At 45.7% G+C, this 20685-nt stretch overlaps 1 protein-coding gene across 4 annotated transcripts; it reads left to right on the forward strand.

Moving 5' to 3' along the window:
- The first annotated feature begins 684 nt into the window (after positions 1-684).
- On the forward strand, positions 685-20685 carry LOC102418630 (RNA polymerase-associated protein LEO1-like). 4 transcript variants are annotated; one of them, XM_023751638.1, is made up of 11 exons: positions 685-1339; positions 3674-3966; positions 6861-6955; positions 7549-7694; positions 8933-9017; positions 10679-10773; positions 11550-11684; positions 16913-17048; positions 18156-18279; positions 19196-19293; positions 20520-20685. In XM_023751638.1, the coding sequence occupies exons 3-11, from the start codon at positions 6875-6877 to the stop codon at positions 20574-20576; spliced, it is 957 nt and encodes a 318-aa protein (XP_023607406.1). In that variant the 5' UTR covers positions 685-1339; positions 3674-3966; positions 6861-6874; the 3' UTR covers positions 20577-20685. The 4 variants fall into 4 exon arrangements, with proteins under 4 accessions (XP_023607406.1, XP_023607408.1, XP_023607407.1 ...); XM_023751640.1 differs by having other exon boundaries at positions 20503-20597; XM_023751639.1 differs by lacking the exon at positions 3674-3966.

Below are 20685 nucleotides of genomic sequence, written 5' to 3' on the forward strand. Positions count from 1 at the left end.
TTAACGTTGAGTCTTAGGTTTTCTTTTTCATATTTATATTTATCTAATTTCTGATTCTTAGGTTATAGTGAATTCCTGCTGCTCTGATGCACCCCCTCCCATCCCCCACAAGGAAGCCCCCTGGGCAGGGCCAGATGGGGCTAGTTAGGCATCCTTCTAGGGTACAGAGTTTAAAGGGGCACAAAAATGTCTATAATTGTCTTAGTTTGCTAGGGCTAACTAATACATCGTACCACCAGCTGGGTAGCTTGAAACCACTGAAATGAATTCTCGTACAGTTCTGGAGTCTAGAAGTCCCAGATCAGGTTCCTTGCCCTGTCCTGGCTTCTGGGGACTCCCAGTTACCCTTGGTTCCAGTCTCTGCCTCTTTCTTCACATGACATTTCCCTGGGTGTCTGCTCTGTGTCTCTGTATCTCCAGATCTCCCTCCCAGATGCACAACAGTCAGTGGGTTTAGGGCCAACCCTGATCTAGTGTGACCTCATCTTAACCAATTACATCTCTATGACCCTATTGCCAGAGACACATTCTGAGGTTCTGGGTGGATATGAATTTTGAGGGATCCCTACCTACTGCAGTAATCAAGATTAATAATGTAATGCAACATTTTAAAAAATTGAAACGAATGTCAAAAACCCCATGATGAACAAAATATCAACATTTTACATAAAAACAGGATCTGCTCTTTCTATGCCATGGTGGTGTGTGCAGTTGACTCTTGCCAAGTCTTCTGACAGGACTTTCAGGATCGAGCGGTTCCTGGCCAAGACACGGAAGCAGAATGGCCTATTCCCCAATGGATTCCGATGGAAACTGGCAATAAAATCAGGTACAACTCCAAGAGGAGCCATTGGGGAAGAACCAAACTGGGTCTATAAGGGATTGCACATGATGTAGCTCACCTGTTTATTCTGTGTCCGGATTGCTTACAATCTACCACATCACTGAAAAGATCACTACTATCTGTACAGTTGGGCGTGTTTTATTGGGAAATTATTGAAGAATGATTTTCCTCTTTGTTAATACGTTTCTGCACTAGTAGGTTGGTTCAGTAATAAATATGTGAGGCCTTTAAAAAAGACAGATGTGGCAGGACTGGGGTTAGGGTAAGGCAAGTGAGGGGCAGAACTGGTTAGATTCTCTTGAAAATTCTGTATTTTGTTCATGGTGTTTTGTTTTTGTCTTGTTTTGCATGGAACTTGAGAAATACTACAATATTACTTATCTTGAACGCTGAGATTTTGGCACCTCTTAGATTTCTCACACAAGGTGAGTATCTCACTTGTCGCATCCTGGTCCTGGCCCTGCTGTCGCAGTACATGGTGGCTGAGTTCCAAAGGTGAGTACCCCAGGGGGTGAGCCAGGTGGAAGCTGTATTACCGTTTCTTGCTTTCTCCTTTTATGACTAACATCCAAAGTCCCATCAAGCCCTAACTGGTTTGGCTCAATGGATAGAGTGTCGGCCTGAGAACTGAAGGGTCCCAGGTTCAATTCTGGCCAAGGGCACATGCCTGGGTTCCGGACTTGATCCTCAGGAGTGGGTGTGCAGGAGGCAGCCAATCAATGATTCTCATCATTGATGTTTCTATCTCTCTCTCCCTCTCCCTTCCTCTTTAAAATTAATAATATATATACATATATATATATATATATATATATATATATATATATATATATTTTTTTTTTTTTTTTAAAAGCCCCATCAAAATCCACCACATTCTGGTCATTTGAAGTAAGTCAGTGATGCAAGCCCATATTCACAGGGTGGGAGTTTGACACCTCTTGATGGTAGGAATAGCAAAGAATTTGCAGAGAGGTTTTAAATCCACCCCACACGTGTCTTTTCTGTAGTGCTCTCCTACGTGCACTAATCTTTCCCCTGTGATTGGACTGCACCCCACTTCCTCCTGCTGTTAGTGCCGTCTGGGTGTGGTGCTTGTGGGAAGCCTACCTGGTTACAGAGGAAGAAAAGTGACATCAGAAGAAGGTTCTGAGTCTCGGTCACGTTCCTAACTCGGAAACCTTCAGTCCCTTTGCTGTTTTTTGGCTATCAAGTTGAAACTCCTCTCGTGGCTTTAAAGAGCCTTCATTCTGACTCTCTCTTCCAAGGCAACATAGTTTTTTTTGTTTGTTTTTAAGGAAAAAAATTAATGTTTTAATATTGTTTAGTTATAATATGATTTTTTAAAATGGGGAAAATGTGTACCTACACAATAGTCTGTCACAGTAGTGAATAATAAAATTACAGTTTCTGTTTCAAGACTTATCTTTTACAAATTTGTCAGTGATTTTGTGACAATTGAATTTTTTAAAATATATTTTTATTGATTTCAGAGAGGAAAGGAGAGGGAGAGAGAATCATTGATTGGCTGCCTCCTGCACGCCACCCGGGGGGATTGAGCCTGCAACCCAGGCATGTGCCCTGACCAGGAATCAAACCCGTGACCTACTGGTTCATAGGCTGACACTCAACCACTGAGCCACATCAGCTGGGCACAATTGAATTTTTAAATGCATATTCCTTTTCAATATAGGTAGATTTGTCAATTTTCACTTATAATTTATCAAAGAATACTTCATTAATTTTAATTTCAAAAAAGTCTTATAAAGCATCAGATACTCATTATTAGGAAAAGTTATATATAAGGATACACTGATAGCAATTCATAAAATCTCATTTCACAATAAATGCCAGAAATTTCAACTCTTCCTTTCCTCCCAGATTAATTCTAGAAGTTTTCAGTGTCTGCAATGGGAAAAAAAATTAAACACAATTAAAAACTAATCACATAGAATGGCAGAATTGAAGTCAAGTTCTATTTCTTCACTTTTATCGTTGTGCTGTTTACTATTTAAACACAGAAATGCATAGTCCTTCATGAACTGAAAATATAAACTGCACCCAAAATGAGCTTGAATTATGAAACTACTCTTTAAGTAAACACATGTGACCGAATCCCTGGGTGTTGGGAGGTTGATTGTATCACCAGAGTTCCCAAAGTAACTTCAATGTGTTTACAATTTTTATTTAAAGATAGATCATGTGCTAATTTGAATATTACACATGTATTATTAAAACAACATTCAACTGTAATTGCAGCAAGTGTAAAAAGTTAAAGCAACAGAAGTTTTGTTTTGGGAAAGAACATTTTATCATTGATGGTATTTAGAATTGCTGGCTACCGTTATTGAATGATCCCAGGGTAGGCCTCCCCCATCTGCCCTTTGTTTTTTGTCAATCCTCACCCAAGGATATTTTTTTCCTTTGACTTCTTAGAGAGAATGGAAGGGGGAGGGGAAGGGGAGAGAGAGAGAGAGAGAGAGAAAGAGAGAGAGAGAGAGAAACATCGTTGTGAAAGAGACACATCGATTGGTTGCCTCCTGCATGTACCCCGACCAGGGCCAGGGATCAAACTGCAACCCAGGTATGTGCCCTTAACTGGGAATCGAACCCGAAACCCTTCAGTCTGTGGGCTGACGCTCTAACCACTGAGCAACTGGCCAGGGCTGATCGGCCCTGTTCTTGACACCCCACTGTTAGGAGACGGCTATTTTTATGAGTGTCAATAGTTCTGATAGTTTTGTGAGCTGAGGCACTGACCGCCTTTGCTGTAAACTATCTTTCCAAGAAGCAACATGGAACAGTTTTCTTTTTCTTTCTCTCCCAGCTTAGCGATGCTGGGGCCAATCACATTCCAGCTTTGCCTGCAGCCCCCTGTTAGGGGGCGCCACAGAAAGACTGGCTGGAAGCCTAGACAGGAAAGAAAAGATTGCTTCTTCCTGTTTGTTGGTGGGACCTTCTGGGGGCTTCCTGTTGCCTTGCAGGTCTCTGGGGGGCAGCACTCCTTGGCCCCACAGGGCAGTTCCTTCCACAGCAGCTCTCTGCAGCCTGCAGCGTTGCGACACCTGGAGGCCCGCTCTGCCCCACTCCCCCAGAGACCCAGCGGCAGCTGGACACTTGCTGAGGTAAGGTTCCGTCCCACAAGCTCAGTTTAGCAATCCCACCTCTTCGCTCCTCCGGGGACGGGTGGAAGGTGCTCTCTGAATTTGCTACTTCTGTGAGCCCTTAGCGTCTCCTTTTATACTTTTTGTAACGTTATTAACAACTTGAAACCTAATTATAATTTTTTAAGTTAACTTCTGTAGGCAACTGGTATGTTTCCTGTTGCACAGCTAGGGCCTGAGGAAACAAATCCTCAGAGATGCTTTTGGAGGTGGGTGTGGGTTTGCACGCAGGACTGGGCTCCTCAGCGCTGGGGAGCAGATGCTGCTCATCAGGTTACCCCTTGGTTGGGGCTCAGGCGGCTGCTCCCCTTGTGTGGCAGTGAGGGCTGTAAGTCTGCTGTGTGGGAGGATACTTCTAAGTGTCCCAGAAATGTTCACAAGCTTAGGTCTTCTTTATTTTTTTTAGTTATTATTTATTTTTAATCCTCACCCGAGGACATGCTTAGAGACAGAAAGGGAGGGGGGGAGACCTATGATGAAAGAGAAACCTCAATTGGTTGCCTCCTGCATGCCGCCCCCCTGGGGATCAAGCCAGCCACCCTGGTATGTGCCCTGACCTGGGAATCGAACCCGCAACTTCTCAGTGCATGGGACAACTCTCAACCAACTGAGCCACACCAGCTAGGGTGGGGTGGATACTTCTCAGTGCCCCAGGGCACGTACAGAAACAAAATCACAAGCTTAGGTCTTTTTAATTAATTTATTTTTTAATGCTCACCTGAGGATATGCTTAGAGGGGAGAGGAGAGGAGAGAGAGACAGACAGACAGACAGACATGAGAAACATCTACTGGTTGCCTTCGTACAAGCCCTGGCAGGGAATTGAACTGGCAACCTTTCGGTGTGCAGGATGACACTCGACCAACGGAGCCACACGGGCCAGGCACCAGCTTAGGTCTTTTAAATGTTTAGCTCCAGTCATGGTCAGACAACCAGTGCGCTTTCGTGACTGCCCTGAAGGAATCTCATATTTACAGTCGGAGGGCTAAGGTCACTGAAAATCGAACAGCATTTAATCATGTGACTGCAGAATTACCACGCCAACCGAATTCACAGCCTCGTCAGGTCTTTGTGTATCAGGGCATTTGGTGGAGAAGGAAACTATTGATGAGGAAATCTGGACTCGGATGAAGCTCAAAACCTCAATTTCCAGTCACCCAGCCTCCCTGTCCTGAGGAAACTGTCCTATTCTGTTTGCAAACACTGTGATAACATGACCTGGGCCAGTTTCCATTCTCGACTCATCCAGCTGACCCACTTTTTACCAGTGACCCACCACTAGGATCTCATCACTTAGCAAAGAAAGCACAAACTGACTAGAAATAGCTTATGCACCAAAAGAACAACAATATTTTGCTAATAAATACAGGCAGAGCCTGGGGAATATGTGTGGAAGTGGGTCTAATAATGAGATGAAGGACAGACTGGAACACTAGTTTGGGCCAAATTTACTGATCTGGGTGCACTTGTATATTCTGAGTTTGATGTGTTAGCACATACAACAGGACATGGCTCTCTGCTTGGTTGGTTAATGAAAGCAGACTCAATGGTAACCTCCATTTAATGAAGTTGAAATGTCCAAGCTTCCCTGGAATTATGTGAAGGGAACCCAAAGACTTAGGGAGATAGGATTGTTGGGGTACACATCTCATGTGACCTGCATACCACCCCTTACCTTCTCCAGCTACCTCCCTTGAGAGGCCAGCTAAAAATAACAAGCATTTAACATACCTCACAGTTTCTGAGGGTCAGGGCGGGCTCAGTAGGGTGGTGCTGGCTTGGGGTCTCTCAAAAGGCTGCAATCAAGACATTGGAGCCCTGACCGGTTTGGCTCAGTGGATAGAGTGTCGGCCTGCGGACTGAAGGGTCCCAGGTTCGATTCCGGTCAAGGGCATGTACCTTGGTTGCGGGCACATCCCCAGTGGGGGATGTGTAGGAGGCAGCTGATCGATGTTCCTCTCATCGATGTTTCAAACACTCTATTCCTCTCCCTTTCCCTTCCTCTCTATAAAAAATCAATAAAATATATTTTTTTAAAAAGACATTGGATAATGCTGAGACTGCATTATCTGATGGCTTGCCTGGGGCTGAAGGATCTGTTTCTAAGCCGGCTCCCCCGGCTCTTGGCAGGAGGTCTCAGTTTCTCACCACAGCCTCTCCATAGCAGCTTGAGTGCCTTTGCATCATGGCAGCTAGCTTTCTCTAAAGCCAGTGACCCAAAAGAGAAATCGAGGCAGAAAAGCCACAAGTTTGCCCTGGCTGGCGTGCTCAGTAGTTAGAGCATCAGCTTGCAAACCCAAGGATTCCTGGTCAGGGGTACATACCTGGGTTGCAGGTTCGATCCTGGCCCCAGATGGGGCATGTGCAGGAGGCAAGCAGTCGATGTTTCTCTTTCTCCCCCTCCCACCATCCCTCCACTTTCTCTAAAAATCAATGGAAAAAAATATCCTCAGGTGAGGATTAACCCGCCAAAAAAAGTTAAAAAAAAAAAAAAAAAAGCCACAAGTTCATGGCTTAGCCTTGGAAGTGAGGTTATATTCTATTGATCACACAGACCAACCAGGACACAATGTTGGAGGGGACCACACAAGGGCAAGGATATCAGAGGCAGGAATTCAGAAGTATCTTGAAAGCTGACCGTCACAACAACTTTGCTTTCCACCAAATTTATCACCTTCCTTCTCCATAGATACTCTCCTTAGGCTTCTGAGGGCCAGGCTCAGGGAGCCCGTTTGAGGTTAGGTTTGTCGAGATTTGGTTTATGAATCTTGGGAATATGTTGAAGTGATAGGCTAAGAACCATCTGAAGAATTTTTCAGGGAAATTTAAACTGTGCATTTCTCTCCAACATGGAAGCTTCTAGTGGAACCATGGATCTGTTTGGAAACATAGATGATATTTCTTCCGAGAGTGATGATGACAGTCAACCACCTGTTCTAGGACAGCCTGTTGTAAGTACGGTCACTAATCTCAACTGGTCCCACTGCTCAAAGCGAAGGGAGAATTTCCAGAGGCCCTGACTTTCATGTGGAGAGAGCACAGGGAGAAGAACAGCAGCCTGAAACATCTGATGAATGGGTGACTTTCTTAGCTATGATGAGAATTTGGATATTATGGGGCATAAAAGGAACTGCTTAGAATGAGGTTGATGTCAAGCTTTAGAAGCTAGACTGTCAGGACTCAAAATTTAAAAACCTTTGATTTAAAAGTTATTTAAACCTGTGCCAATTGTAATAGTTACTTAGCTTTGAGGGATTGCATAATTTCACACTTCTGTTGTTAAATATCTTATGCAAACTCGATATGTCAGCAAAATAGACTTTTTTTTTTCTGGTAACGCAGGCTACTAACTCTTGTGAATTTTGTGGTGGGGGTAGAAGAGAGGATGAAACTTTAGGGAAAGGTCTGGAGGGGTTGCTGACTGCTTTATCCCTAAACTGGTGTCTAATTGTACTTCTGGTCAAACCTGTGTCTGCCTGGTGCGAGAGGCGAGCTGGGCATTTCCAGTGTCACTTCAAGCTCTCACATCCTGGTTCTTCTCTAGCATGCACGGGGATTGCCTTGGGACCTGCAGGAGGAAGAGCCGATTTCTGACACCAGGATAGAAGTAGAAACTCCCTTCTTCAGATCTGATTTAGGAAACGAATTGCACTTCGTTAAGCTACCCAGATTTCTCAGCATAGAGCCCAAGTAAGAGAACTGATTCAAGTTTTTTTTTTCTCAAGATATTGAATGAAAACATGTAGAATGTAAATGTGTTTTCTTATTTATGATGAGTTGGCGAATCACAAAGATGGTAGATTTCTCATCTAATGAAAAAATAAGTTTATGATGTTCTGTGGTAGAAAAATGATAGATTACTGGTGTGTGAGTTTTATGTTAACATGGAGTTTCTAATGTAAGTGAGTTTTTTTTAACCTTTTAAAAATATATATTTTTCTTGATTTCAGAGAGGAAGGGAGAGGGAGATAGAAACATCAATGATGACAGAGAATCATCGATTGGCTGCCTCCTGCACACCCCTTACTGGGGATCAAGCCCACAACCCCGGGCATGTGCCCTTGACCAGAATCGAACCCGGGACCCTTCAGTCCATAGGCTGACGCTCTATCCACTGAGCTAAACTGGTTAGGGCTGATGTGAGTGAGATTTAATGCTAATAATTCTTACAACAGTTAGGCACTTTTCTTATAAATAAACAGATGCCCCAGCCAACAAAGGAATTTTTTATTAGTCTGTAAAGCTTAAAAATCAGAAAATGAGAGTGAGGAAGTTTGCTAGAGAAATTGCAAATGTTCAATATGAAAGCCATCATGAATCTAGAAAAGAATGATTTAGGACAACAAAAGAGTGTTAATTGGTATTATTCACAAAGGCGCACAAGTGCAAGCAGTTGAACATGACATTTCTTTTTTAAAAAACATTTTTATTGATTTCAAGGAGGAAGGGAGAGGGAAGAGAGATAGAAACAGCAATGATGAGAGAGAATCACTGATCGGCTGCCTCTTGCATGCCCCACACTGGGGATTGAGCCCACAACCCAGGCATGTACCCCGACTGGGAATCGAACCTTGATCTTCTGGTTCTTAGGAGATCAACCACTGAGCCACGCTGGCCAGGCAACATCACACTTTTCTTTGAAAATATCGAGAGCTAGATCATGTGTCACCTGTAATTAGAAGACATTTTATCAAGCGAAGAAGCCTGAATTATTTAGTCGCGTTTGGATTTTATTTCATGTAATATATTTTTAAATCAAATTTCAAGAGAGTACAGTAATTTTTATATTTCCTTGAAGTTTTTACATGAAGTGATTCGCCTACTGGATTTTTAAAAACACTTTGGTGCATGTTGTTAAGACTATAATTTGCAGTATTAATCATATTCATTACTAAATATGGCTAATCGACATTAAAAACAATTTTTAGACCTTTTGATCCTCAGTATTATGAAGATGAATTTGCAGCCGAGAAAGTGCTTGATGAGGAAGAGAGAACCAGGTTAAAAATAAAGGTAAAGTTCACTTTAATCCTTTCTTTTGGTAAGTTTTTCCTTTTTATAAAGTAAAATACAGGGATAATAACTTGAGACTTGAGCTTATGAAATGATCTTCCATATTTACTATTCAATCAATAAATAACAGTTTAGAACAAGGAATTAAATGCCTTTTCAGAATATTTTTAGGGGAGAAGGTACATCATCGTTTTTTAATCCCTGTAGAATTATCACTTTTCTAATCTTTTATTTGTAGTTGTAATTTTCTGACAAAAGACAAAAATTCTTGAAAATTGTTGGCTACCTCTTTCAGGATAAAGATAATGTAGCGAGGCCATGGAACTGCCTGCACATTTCACAGTGGACAGATCATAGCAACTTCCCACAATGGAACTATCTCAGGCCCTTTATGGGAATTCAGACTGTGCACAAAAAGGGACCTTGTCATCAGGAAGTTCCTCTCGGGATGGCCAGGCACTACCACTGCTCTCACAGGGGTTTCCCATGCGCTTCTGCCAGGGGCTCCAGTAGTGGCCGTGAGCAGGATCCACTTTTTTGCTACTTTTGTGACTTGGAGTTTCCTACCATAAGGGGAGGGTAAACTTGAATTAAAAAATAGGACAAAGCACAAGTCTAAAGTTTTAATTTGTTAATTATTTAATGGTTTATTCTTTTAAAATGTTATTTAATGGAATGTCCAGAGCTTTTGTTTGTTTGCTTGCTTTTTAAATATATTTTTATTGATTTCAGAGAAGAAGGGAGAGGGAGATAGAAACATCAATGATGAGAATCATTGATTGGTTGCCTCCTGCATACCCCCTACTGGAGATCGAACCCGCAACACAGGCATGTGCCCTTGACCAGAATCGAAATCAAGACCCTTCAGTCCGCAAGCTGACGCTCTATCCACTGAGCCAAACCAGCCAGGGCCAGAGCTTTGTTGTCTTATTAGACTAGGAGGCACTTTTTTAGTCCTTCTTTCATTGGGTTCGAGGCCCTTCAGGTGGCCCTGCAATAGGCAGACATGCCGGTTCTAACTGCCTACTCAGGTGGACCCAAAGCCCCACCCTGTCTCCCTTGAAGCTCTTGATGCACTGATAAGAGCTCCTTCCTACATCTCATTTAGCTTCTGCTTCCACTGCTATGAGCTGGGGCTCAGAAAAGATTTAAACAAAATGTGTGGTTAGTTTAACCAATATCTCTAGGTACTTGTAGCAGGAGGGTTGCAGTGTGGCCCAATCAGCTATTTTTTTGGAAGCCTATTCTATCACTACCTATGGATTCTTGGCACATGATCATAAGTCACTCAAGGAATAAAAAATATGCAGTGCCCTAGCCAGCTTGGCTCAGTGGATAGAGCATTGGCCTGCAGACTGAAGGATCCCAAGTTCAATTCGGATCAAAGGCACATGCCTGGGTTTTGGGCTCAATTGATTCCTGGTCAAGGGCATGTATCTCAGTTACAGGCTCCATCACAGCCCTGGTCATGGCATGTGCAGGAGGCAGCCAATCGATGTGTCTCTCTAGCATCTATGTTTCTCTCTGTCTCTCCCCCTCCTTTCCACTCTCTCTAAAAATCAATGGAAAAATATCCTCAGGTAAAGATTAACAAAAAAAGAAAAGAAAAGAACATGCAGCTTGTCACACCGGGTGCCTAATGCCTTTGTTTTCTGAGCCAGGTAGAAAATACTATGCGATGGAGGGTACGCCGAGACACAGAAGGAAATGAGATTAAAGAAAGCAACACTCGGATGGTGAAGTGGTCAGATGGAAGGTGAGCACAAATGCCTGAAGAGTGATAAAACACCCAGAGGGCGGCCTGCAATGAGTGTGAAGTTTTCTGGGTAGCACCTTATTTTGGGGTCATCTCTCATTAAACCATGAACAAACTCTAGGCCTCTGGGAAAGCTGAGAAAAATAAGTAGGGTTGCGATCATGGTGCTGCACTGGTGGGAGACTTTATTATTATTATATATTTTTTAAAATATATTTTTATTGATTTCAGACAGGAAGGGAAAGGGAGAGAGAGATAGAAACATCAATGATGAGAGAGAATCATTGATCGGTTGCCTCCTGCATGCACCCTCCTACTGGGGATTGAGCCCACAACCCATGCATGTGCTCTTGACCGGAATCGAACCCGGGACCCTTCAGTCCACAGGCTGATCCTCTATCCACTGAGCAAAACTGGCTGGGGCTGATGGGAGACTTTAGCAATGGTCCCAGATGTGATCGAATTCATGGTGTCTACCTACTGTTAGCTCCATATGTGAGCTATGAGACATTATACATTGCTGTGTTTTGAAAAACTGATTTACTAATGAAGTGGTAGAGATTGGGAAGATGGCAAAACAACTATATTTCGAGCTGAAAGGAGATGGGTTTTACCACCGTTTGCTTTGGAAGGAAGTAGGTTAGTTATTTACAGTATGTTCTGAGGAATCAGGGCCCTGCAGTTGCACCGTGTTTTAAGTGAAGCGGTCAGGGTAGCACGGGAGCTGGAGGACTGATTGACCAGCCGCCCTGACATCGCCTGCTTCTGGTTTGCAGCATGTCCCTGCACTTAGGCAGCGAAGTGTTTGATGTCTACAAAGCCCCACTGCAGGGCAACCACAGCCACCTGTTTGTGAGAGAGGATACTGGTCTGCAGGGACAAGCCATCTTTAAATCCAAGCTCACTTTCAGGTAACTATTCAGACTGATGCATTGTTATTATTTGCAATTAAAGAGCAACAAGGAAGAGAGAGGTTGTGCAAAAAGCCCAACTCAGCCCTAATTTCGAGGTACAGTTCACCAAGGACCATGGTCTGGTTCCCGTTCTATTTTTCACCTTTGCTGCAAGTTGCAGTTTCTCGGGGAGCCAGCTCATGCTCTCAGACCACCAGGAGACAGTGTGTAAACCAGAAGACCAGTGTATGAACTCACCTTGATCAGTGCACCTACAGAGGCCTGAAGACCTGTCTGTGCTGCTCTGCTGGTCAGCGTGTCCTTTCCCTTTACTGGAATTCACCCGGGAAGCTAACTGGTCATGAGTATGTTGGTGTGTGCATGCAGTCGAGGGAAGGGAAGAGCTAGATGGTGTGACAGGCTGCTGCCTGACCCCAAGCAGGCTCAATGCTGCACATTTGTGCTTTGGCCCTTCCCTGGGCGCGGGACGGTGGCTCCTTCTCACCGCTCCCCTCTGAAGGACACTTTAAAGACTGTAGCAGCGTGCACAAGGCTTTTCTTAGGGGTCATGGAAAAGCTCTAAAATCAGATTGCTTAGTGCAAATCAGATGGTTGTTGCACCACTTCATAAATTAAAAAATTATTTAATTGTATATTTAAATGGGTGAATTTTATGGTAAGAATCATGTCGTGCAGAGACTTGATAAATCTGTTGCTCTGTTTATTTTATTTATTTGTTTGTTTATTTATTTTTAGAGAGAGTGAAAGTGAGGGGGAGAGACAAAGTGAGAGAAACATCGATGTGAGAGAAACACATTGATTGGTTGCTTCTCGCACATGCCCTGACTAGGCCAGGGATCGAGCCTGCAACTGAGGTACGTGCCCTTGAATGGAATGGAATCTGAGACCCTTTAGTCCACCAGCTGACGTTCTGTCAACTGAGTCAAACTGGCTAGGGCTGCTCTGGGTTTTTTAAAAATTTGTTTTATTTTATTATTATTAACAGTATTACAGATGTCCCCCATCCCACCCCACTCCTATTACCCCCTCTACCAGCTCCCACCTTGCCCCAGGTCTTCACCACACTGCTGTCTGTGTCCATGGGCTATGCACATCTACATATATAAAAAGCCAGTGGCCGTAACGCCGTAACAACCAGAACGACCAGTCGCTATGACACCCACTATGGCCAGCAAATCGGCCCGATCGGGGGGTGGGGCTGGAGGCCAACCTCCTGTGGCCCCTCACCCTGGCTGGCCCCGCCCGGATCACCCCCCCCCCGCCCCCACTGGGCTCCCACCACTTCAATTAGCCTGCAGCCCCTCCTCCGGCCGACCCTGCCCCTGACCCCCCCCCATACCAATAGGGGGGGGGGCTGGCCGACCAACCTCCTGCAGCCCCTCCCCCTGGCCGACCCCAACCCTGATGGGGCCCTACCACCCTGATCAACCTATGGCCCCTCCCCCCAGCCAGCTCCACCCCCGATCGGTCCCCCCACTCTGATCAAGGGCAGGGCCAGCTGGCCAACTGCCCACCCCTCCCCCAGGCCACTGGCCCCCAATTGGCCCCCCTACCTTCTTGAGTGAGGTCGGGCCGGCCCACCACCCATAGCCCCTCCCCACAGCTGGTCCTACCCACGATCAGCCCCCACCACCCTGATCGGCCCACGGCCCCTCCCCCCAGCTAGCTCTACCCTGATCAGCCCCCCAACACCAATCAGGGGTGGGGCTGGCTGCCCAACCTCCCATGGCCCCTCCCCTGGCCCCATTCGGGGGCAGGCTGGCCGGGCCAACCTCTTGCCATCTCCTCCTCCTGACAGGTCCGGCCCTAATCCCCCGATTGGGGCTGGGCTGGCCAGACCCCACCTGTGCACAAATTCGTGCACTGGGCCTCTAGTATGCATATAAGTTCTTTGGTTAATCTGTCAGTCTGTTCCATGTGTCATACCTCCAGACCTATTTTGTTCATCAGTTTACCCTGTGCTCTGTTTTATTTTTTTTATTATTATTTTTTAAATTAAATCTTTATTGTTCAGATTATTACAGTTGTTCCTCTTTCCCCCCCCCCCCCATAGCTCCCCTCCACCCGGTTCCCACCCCACCCTCTTCCCTTACCCCCCCACTGTCCTCATCCATAGGTGTACGACTTTTATCCAGTCTCTTCCCACACGCCCTCACCCCTTTCCCCACCTGAGAATAATCAGTCCACTCCCTTTCTATGCCCCTGATTCTATTATATTCACCAGTTTACTCTGTTTATCAGAGTATTTATTCACTTGATTTTTAGATTCACTTGTTGATAGATGTGTATTTGTTGTTCATAATTTGTATCTTTACCTTTTTCTTCTCCTTCCTCTTCTTAAAGGATACCTTTCAGCATTTCATATAATACTGGTTTGGTGGTGATGAACTTCTTTAGCTTTTTCTTATCTGTGAAGCTCTTTATCTGACCTTCAATTCTGAATGATAGCTTTGCTGGGTAAAGTAATCTTGGTTGTATGTTCTTGCTATTCATCACTTTGAATATTTCTTGCCATTCCCTTCTGGCCTGCATAGTTTCTGTTGAGAAATCAGCTGACAGTCATATGGGTACTCCCTTGTAGGTAACTGACTGTCTTTCTCTTGCTGCTTTTAAGATTCTCTCTTTGTCTTTTGCTCTTGGCATTTTAATTATGATGTGTCTCTTTGGATTCCTTTTGTTTGGGGTTCTCTGCACTTCCTGGACTTGTAAGTCTATTTCTTTCACCAGGTAGGGGAAGTTTTCTGTCATTATTTCTTCAAATAGGTTTTCAATATGTTGCTCTCTCTCTTCTTCTGGCACCCCTATAATTCGGATGTTGGTACACTTGAAGTTGTCCCAGAGGCTCCTTACACTATCTTCATATTTTGGGGTTCTTTTTTCTTTTTCTTTTTCCGGTTGGGTGTTTTTTGCTTCTTCGTATTTCAAATCTTTGACTTGATTCTTGAGATCCTCTAGTCTGCTGTTGGAACTCTGTATAATATTCTTTATTTCAGTCAGTGTATGCTTAATTTCTAGTTGGTCCTTTTTCATAACCTCGAGGGTATCACTAGATTTCTTGAGGGTCTCTATAAATTTATCGGCAGTTTCTAGAAAATTTTTGAAAAACCTTATAACCGTGGTTTTGAACTCTATATCCAGTAGTTTGCTTTCCTCCATTTCTGTCATTTGTGACCTGTTTCTTTGTCTCCACATTTTTTATGCTTCCCTGTGTTGAAAGTGTGGCTTTGTGTGCTAGGTGTCCTATAGGGCCCAGTGGCTCAGCCTCCCCAATTACCTGAGGTGGACACTCTTGGTGCACCCCTTTGTGGGCTTTGTGCACAGTCTTGTTGTAGTTAAGCCTTGATTATTGTAGGAATCACTGGGAGGAATTGACCTCCAGGCCAATTGGCTGTGAGAATCAGCTGTGTCTACAGTGGGAGAACTTCTGTGCTGGAGACACCCTTATGGGGCAAGACTTGCTTCAGTGGGGCTTTGGTGCTCACTGAGTCTGCCCCCTGAGTGTGTCCCTTATGGATCTGAGGAGTTGTAATCTGGATGGTCCCACTCTGACCACTGGTTACACTGGCACTTGGATCTCTAAGGAGGTGCTAATTTAGCCTCTGCCTGAGGCTACCCAGCAGGAGCTATGGAGAGATCTGCAGATTCCTCTTCTTTGTTTGGGGTTTGGAGGTGCCCAGATGAGGCCCAGCTGTGAAGCAATGCAAGCTGCTGTGGGGCCTTGGGCCTTCTTTTGGATGTTCTGGGTCTCTCTGAGCCAGCTGCAGTTTGTTAAGTAATTTTAGATTGCAAAGGGCCAGGCCATTTATATGCAAAAGGCTGTGCGCACAGCTTGGGTGGGGCGGGGTCTCGGGAAGTCAACAGGGCGGAGCAAACAGCTATGGCTGATCCTCAGTCCTACCCTAAGAGGCCCCGGGTCTCAGTGTCCCCTGGTAATCGCTGCAAGCACCTCTGAGAGAAAGCCGCCCTCGAGTTCTGCCCGCTGCCAGACAGTCCAGTTTCTCCCTGTATGAGTCTGGGTCCCCAGAGACTCGCCCGGAACTGGAGTTCAGAGCAGTCGGGAGCTTGTGATTCCCTCCCGATTGAAAAAGACAACCGTGTCCTCAGTTGCCAGCCCTTTCCACATGCGCCTCCGTACCTCTGCACTTTATTCCGCACCTCCTCTGAGTCTCAGTGTGCTTTTCTCTTTCCTTCTAGTTGTAGAATTTCCACTCAGCCAGCCTTCCTGTGGTTCTGAATGATGTCCGTTTTGTCTTTTATTGTATTTTTGAAGTGGTTGTGCGAGGCAGCAATTTCCGGTGTTTACCTATGCCGCCATCTTGGTTTCCCCCCTGTGCTGTTTTAAAGACTGTGATGGGTGGCTCTGAGATCATGCGTTTCATGTCTGACCATGTGAGCTTGAGGAGGAGTCTTGATCTCACAAATGTTTGGTTTCCTCATCTATAAAATGGAAACATCTACCTCACAGGGATGTTGTATCAGTTAAGTCAAATAATACATAAAATCATGTCGTGCAGACCTGGCACACTAACTGTGGCTCAGATCCAACCCCCTAATGGTCTCCTCTGGAGTGGCACCCTGAAGGACAGCGTTCTGTGCGTGTTTTCCACCGTGCCCACGCTGCACGCTGGGACAGTACTTCACTGTCCATCACAGTTTCATTCCTCCCGTCCCTTCTCTCACAGCCACGCTCTCCTTCCAGGCTCCCTCCTGATGCACTTAAACCCGCTCCTCTCTGATGCACTTAAACCCGCTCTCCTTTAGCCAGGGTGCAGGGCCTCCTGTCCCACGTGGCCCCCTGAGCGGTCATGAGGCCCCAGACCACTGTGACCCTTCTCCTTGTTTTGACCTTCCTTCCGATTTTACTCAGATGGAGGGACTCATCTTTAGTTCTGAAACTGTGCCTTCCGGCCTTTGTGCCTCCCTCGCGGAACTGAGCTTCCCTTCCCTTCTCTTCTAGGATTGTGGTTGGGGTTTTCTTTATAAAAGCCCTCACCCTGCCACGGCCTCTCCTCCTCCACTCCCACTTCACCCCATCCGGCTCTTCAGGGGTTGGGGTGGAGGGAGGCAGTCCTCGGGAGCCAGAGAATGAGGGGGGGCAGGAGCACCAGGGCCGGGGCCCTGCTCCTGCTCTGCTCAAGGGCGGTGGTCATTGTCCACAGCAGTTTGTGCACTGTGATTGCCTCCAATGTTCTTAGTAAACAGGCATTTTTGTTCCTTTCCTGCAGACCTCACTCTATGGACTATGCCACCCATAAGAAGATGACCCTGCCACTTGCTGACAGATGCTCAAGGACGCAGAAGATTAGGATCTTACCAATAGCTGGCTGTGATCCCGAGTGCCAGCGCACTGAGAAGATTAAGGTGTGTTGGCTGCACTTTATCCTGGGACTTGGGGGTGTTAAGAGTTGTGCTTTCCAGAATATTAATTCACCAGTTCTTATTGCCACAGGCAGTTTACCTCCTGTGGTTATCAGGGAGCCAGCTTAACCTCCTAAACGTGTGGTTAACCACAGTAATGTCAACAGCCATGGGTGAGATAGAGCAAACCAGACACTCAGGTGCTCTCCCTCCAATCTGTGAGGTTTCAGATGAAAACGTAATTTTTTTAAAAAATGTAGCCTTTGAGAGATATCACAAAATTGTGTTAGCCAGATAAGAAGTGATATAGGAAGGTCAAAGGACATTCCTGACCCATTCGATACTGGCCCTGCTTTGTGAACCCCAACATGTGGGATGCCAGGCAGATGAAGGGGATGAAGGCTCTACTTTGGGGCTCAGGGACCCTCCCCTGCCTGCATGTTCTCATCCTGTCGGGAGCTGAGGGGCCCAGACAGGAATATCTGGGCTCTGTGGTGCTTTGGTGGAGCCTGGGCCAGTCAGGTGTCTGTCTCTTGGGAACAGAAACGGCCTCCCTCAGGCATCGCTGGGCATGATGACATGGCTCAGCTGGTCGCTGCTCTCTGGGCTCTGACTGGCAGCACAGGAGACGTGGCGGCTCCCAAGGCTGTGCCTGTGCCAGTTCTGATCGGACGGTCGGTGTGAGGGGCCGTCTGCCTCTTCACCCTGGTGTGGCCTTCACGCCTTAGAACTGAACAGGAGATCGCTGTGTGAGGTAACACATGTGGCTTGGAGAGATCTGTACTGTGAAGACACGGGGAATACATAAAGTAGGTTCCAATGAGCACAAAAGTTGTTCATTTTTTTTAAAAAAATATATTTTATTGATTTTTTACAGAGAGGAAGGGAGAGAGATAGAGAGTTAGAAACATCGATGAGAGAGAAACATCGATCAGCTGCCTCCTGCACATCTCCCACTGGGGATGTGCCCACAACCAAGGTACATGCCCTTGACCGGAATCGAACCCGGGACCCTTTAGTCCGCAGGCTGATGCTCTATCCACTGAGCCAAACCGGTCAGGGCAAAAGTTGTTCATTTTTAAGTTCACTGGTTTATTGGCTTCTTCACAGAAAGAAAAACAACGCTTGAGGGCTTCTACTCGCCGAGGGACAGTCCGTCTTCGGGGGAAGCAGAACCGGCAGGGCCCGAGTGCCCCCTGCCAAGAGTCCAGCAGTGACAGCGAGGAGGAGGAAGGTGAGTAATTCAAAACCAGTCCCAGGGAAACTCGGAGGTGAGTCGGTGTGGAGGTAACATTTCATCTGAGCCACGGTGCCTGCTCTTGCTCTGGTGGGCTCTTATTCCCTAGCCTGCTGTTACTTAGAGAGCGGTACAGAGGTCTCTTATTATTATTATTTTAATAATTCTTTATTATTGAAAATATTGCATATATCCCTTTCTCCCATTGACCCTGTCCAGCCCACCCCTGGCCCCCGTCCCAGGCCTTCAGCACCCTATTGTCTGTGTCCATGGGTTATTTTTGTTGTTATTAGGACCACTTTCCCATAGAAAAGCTAAGCTTGGCAACTAACGCAAAATAAAGTAAATCAATTAAATAATTCTGTCCTATGGAGGAAAATGTGTGATAGGCAGTTTGCTTGCTTGTATAATTCAGGACCCAATACTTAAACTTGGCAGTTTTTTAAAAATGTGTGCTCTAAGCCTCGTGGGTATTTAAAAGTGATTAGACAATTTTTCTGAGAACAGACCTTCTCAAATCTAAGTTATTTCTGACAGTCATACAGGGGTGGGCAAAAGTAGGCTGACAGGTATTTGTATGGAGGAGGACCTGCAGGTTATGGCTGTCACAGTGGCTTCGTTACCTCAGCACACGGCACGGGGCCCTTAGGCCCACTCTCACAAGTGCTCCCATTGCCGGCCCTCGTTATTTACACTCTGAGGTCTCCTTGCGAAACTCAAGCACATGTTGGCACGGAGTTCTTTCCTACCTTTGCCCACCTGTTTATACCTCTCATCACAACTTTAAAAAAACTGTTGGCTCCTCGAGGGAAAACGCACAGTGGGCAGTGACAGTATTCAGAAGAAAAATTCAGGAGTAAATGGATCTCATCTGGGAGGGTCAGTCTCATGTCTCCAGTTCCTTTGCTTTCAGAGGAACAGGCCAGAACCTATTCGTCAGACAGTGATGAAGGATCAGAAGAAGAAAAGCCTCAAGGATTACTGAGAGCAAAGCAACTCACCAGTGATGAGGTAAAAGCAAACATATTCCATTCGAAAGGGTTTGCCCTGTACCCAGGAGCCAGCTTCTAAAGAGGAGCTTGTAGCCTAGGCACACAACAGGTGCCCACAAAACTGGACCTCAGTGAGATGAACGCAGTACAGGACTGGGAGGGAGTTGCCCTAGTGAGGGAGAGGGTTGGCTTGGAGGGGACACCGGCCAGGGCGGGCCTGCCACGGAGACGCAGAGGCCTGTGAGGAAGGCGCAGGCCCTTGGGCACCAAGTCCTGTCTGGAGAGCTCGGAACAGTTCAGTGTGGGAGAGCAAGGGGTCTACCATGTTCCCTGTGGTCACTGGGTGTCTTTCTTATTTGGGTATAATGGGAGTGGAGCATTATTTCATTTCCATGTTATTAAAATGTTTTTCCTTTAATTATTTCCTTTTCCATGTATAGGATCCTAAGTGCAAAGATATTTTAAGTCTCAACTATACAAGTGAATCAGTATGTTAGTGCCCATAAGCCATGTTCATTCCTTCAGTGTTTGCCGAACACTTAACATGCTCCACTCTGTGTTCTGGAGATCGAGATGGGAGTAAATGTCGCAGTAACAGGGATGTTCAACTGAACATGGGTCACTTGTCTAAGTGAAGCATTCATTTTCACTCATTCATATATAAATATATATTTCAAATTTTAAAAGCACAGGAAACACCAGTAGTCCTTTAAAAAAAAAATCAGCGGGCCGAAACTGGTTTGGCTCAGTGGATGGAGCGTCGGCCTGCGGACTGAGGGGTCCCAGGTCCGATTCCGGTCGAGGGCATGTGCCTTGGTTGCGGGCACATCCCCGGTAGGGGGTGTGCAGGAGGCAGCTGATCGATGTTTCTCTCTCATCGATGTTTCTAACTCTCTATTCCTCTCCCTTCCTCTCTGTAAAATATCAATAAAATATATTTTAAAAAAATCAGCGAGCTTTAAAGTGCTGGATTTTAGAGAGTAAAGTATAAGGAAGCGGACAAATGCATCTCAAGTATAATATTGTAGAAATCCTAGTCGGTGGAGCGAGGAGTGCCCCTCTGGCTCTGACCACCATTCAGGGGAAGCGCGGTTTCCATTGCCTGACCTGCCCGACAGGTCACCAGTGGGGGGTTGAGTTCTCATGTGAAGGCTGGCTCCTCAGTCAGCTCCGGACTACTTTCGACAAAATTGCCAGGAACGTGTTTGGTACTGAATTTTACCTCTTGTCTCTCATATTTTCTAGGTGAACCCTACAGAAGTAGGAAAGCAGGGGAAGAGAAAGAAGATGACAGACGCATAAAACCTGCTCTCATTGTCTGTATTGTTTTCAACAGTTGTTTTTTTTTTTACATTTTTTTTTATTGATTTCAGAGAGGAAGGGAGAGGGAGAGATAGAAACATCAATGATA

The sequence above is a fragment of the Myotis lucifugus genome, unplaced genomic scaffold (genome assembly GCF_000147115.1).
Source record: "Myotis lucifugus unplaced genomic scaffold, Myoluc2.0 scaffold_23, whole genome shotgun sequence".
Lineage (NCBI taxonomy): Eukaryota > Metazoa > Chordata > Mammalia > Chiroptera > Vespertilionidae > Myotis > Myotis lucifugus.

What these genes read in the sequence shown, in the direction of transcription:
- LOC102418630 (XM_023751638.1), top strand. Translation starts at nt 6,875, where the DNA reads ATGGATCTGTTTGGAAACATAGATGATATTTCTTCCGAGAGTGATGAT. An exon ending in GAACCAGGTTAAAAATAAAG is followed by an intron (nt 9,018 to 10,678) that starts GTAAAGTTCACT and finishes TTTCTGAGCCAG; the next exon opens with GTAGAAAATACTATGCGATG. An exon ending in AGCGCACTGAGAAGATTAAG is followed by an intron (nt 17,049 to 18,155) that starts GTGTGTTGGCTG and finishes GCTTCTTCACAG; the next exon opens with AAAGAAAAACAACGCTTGAG.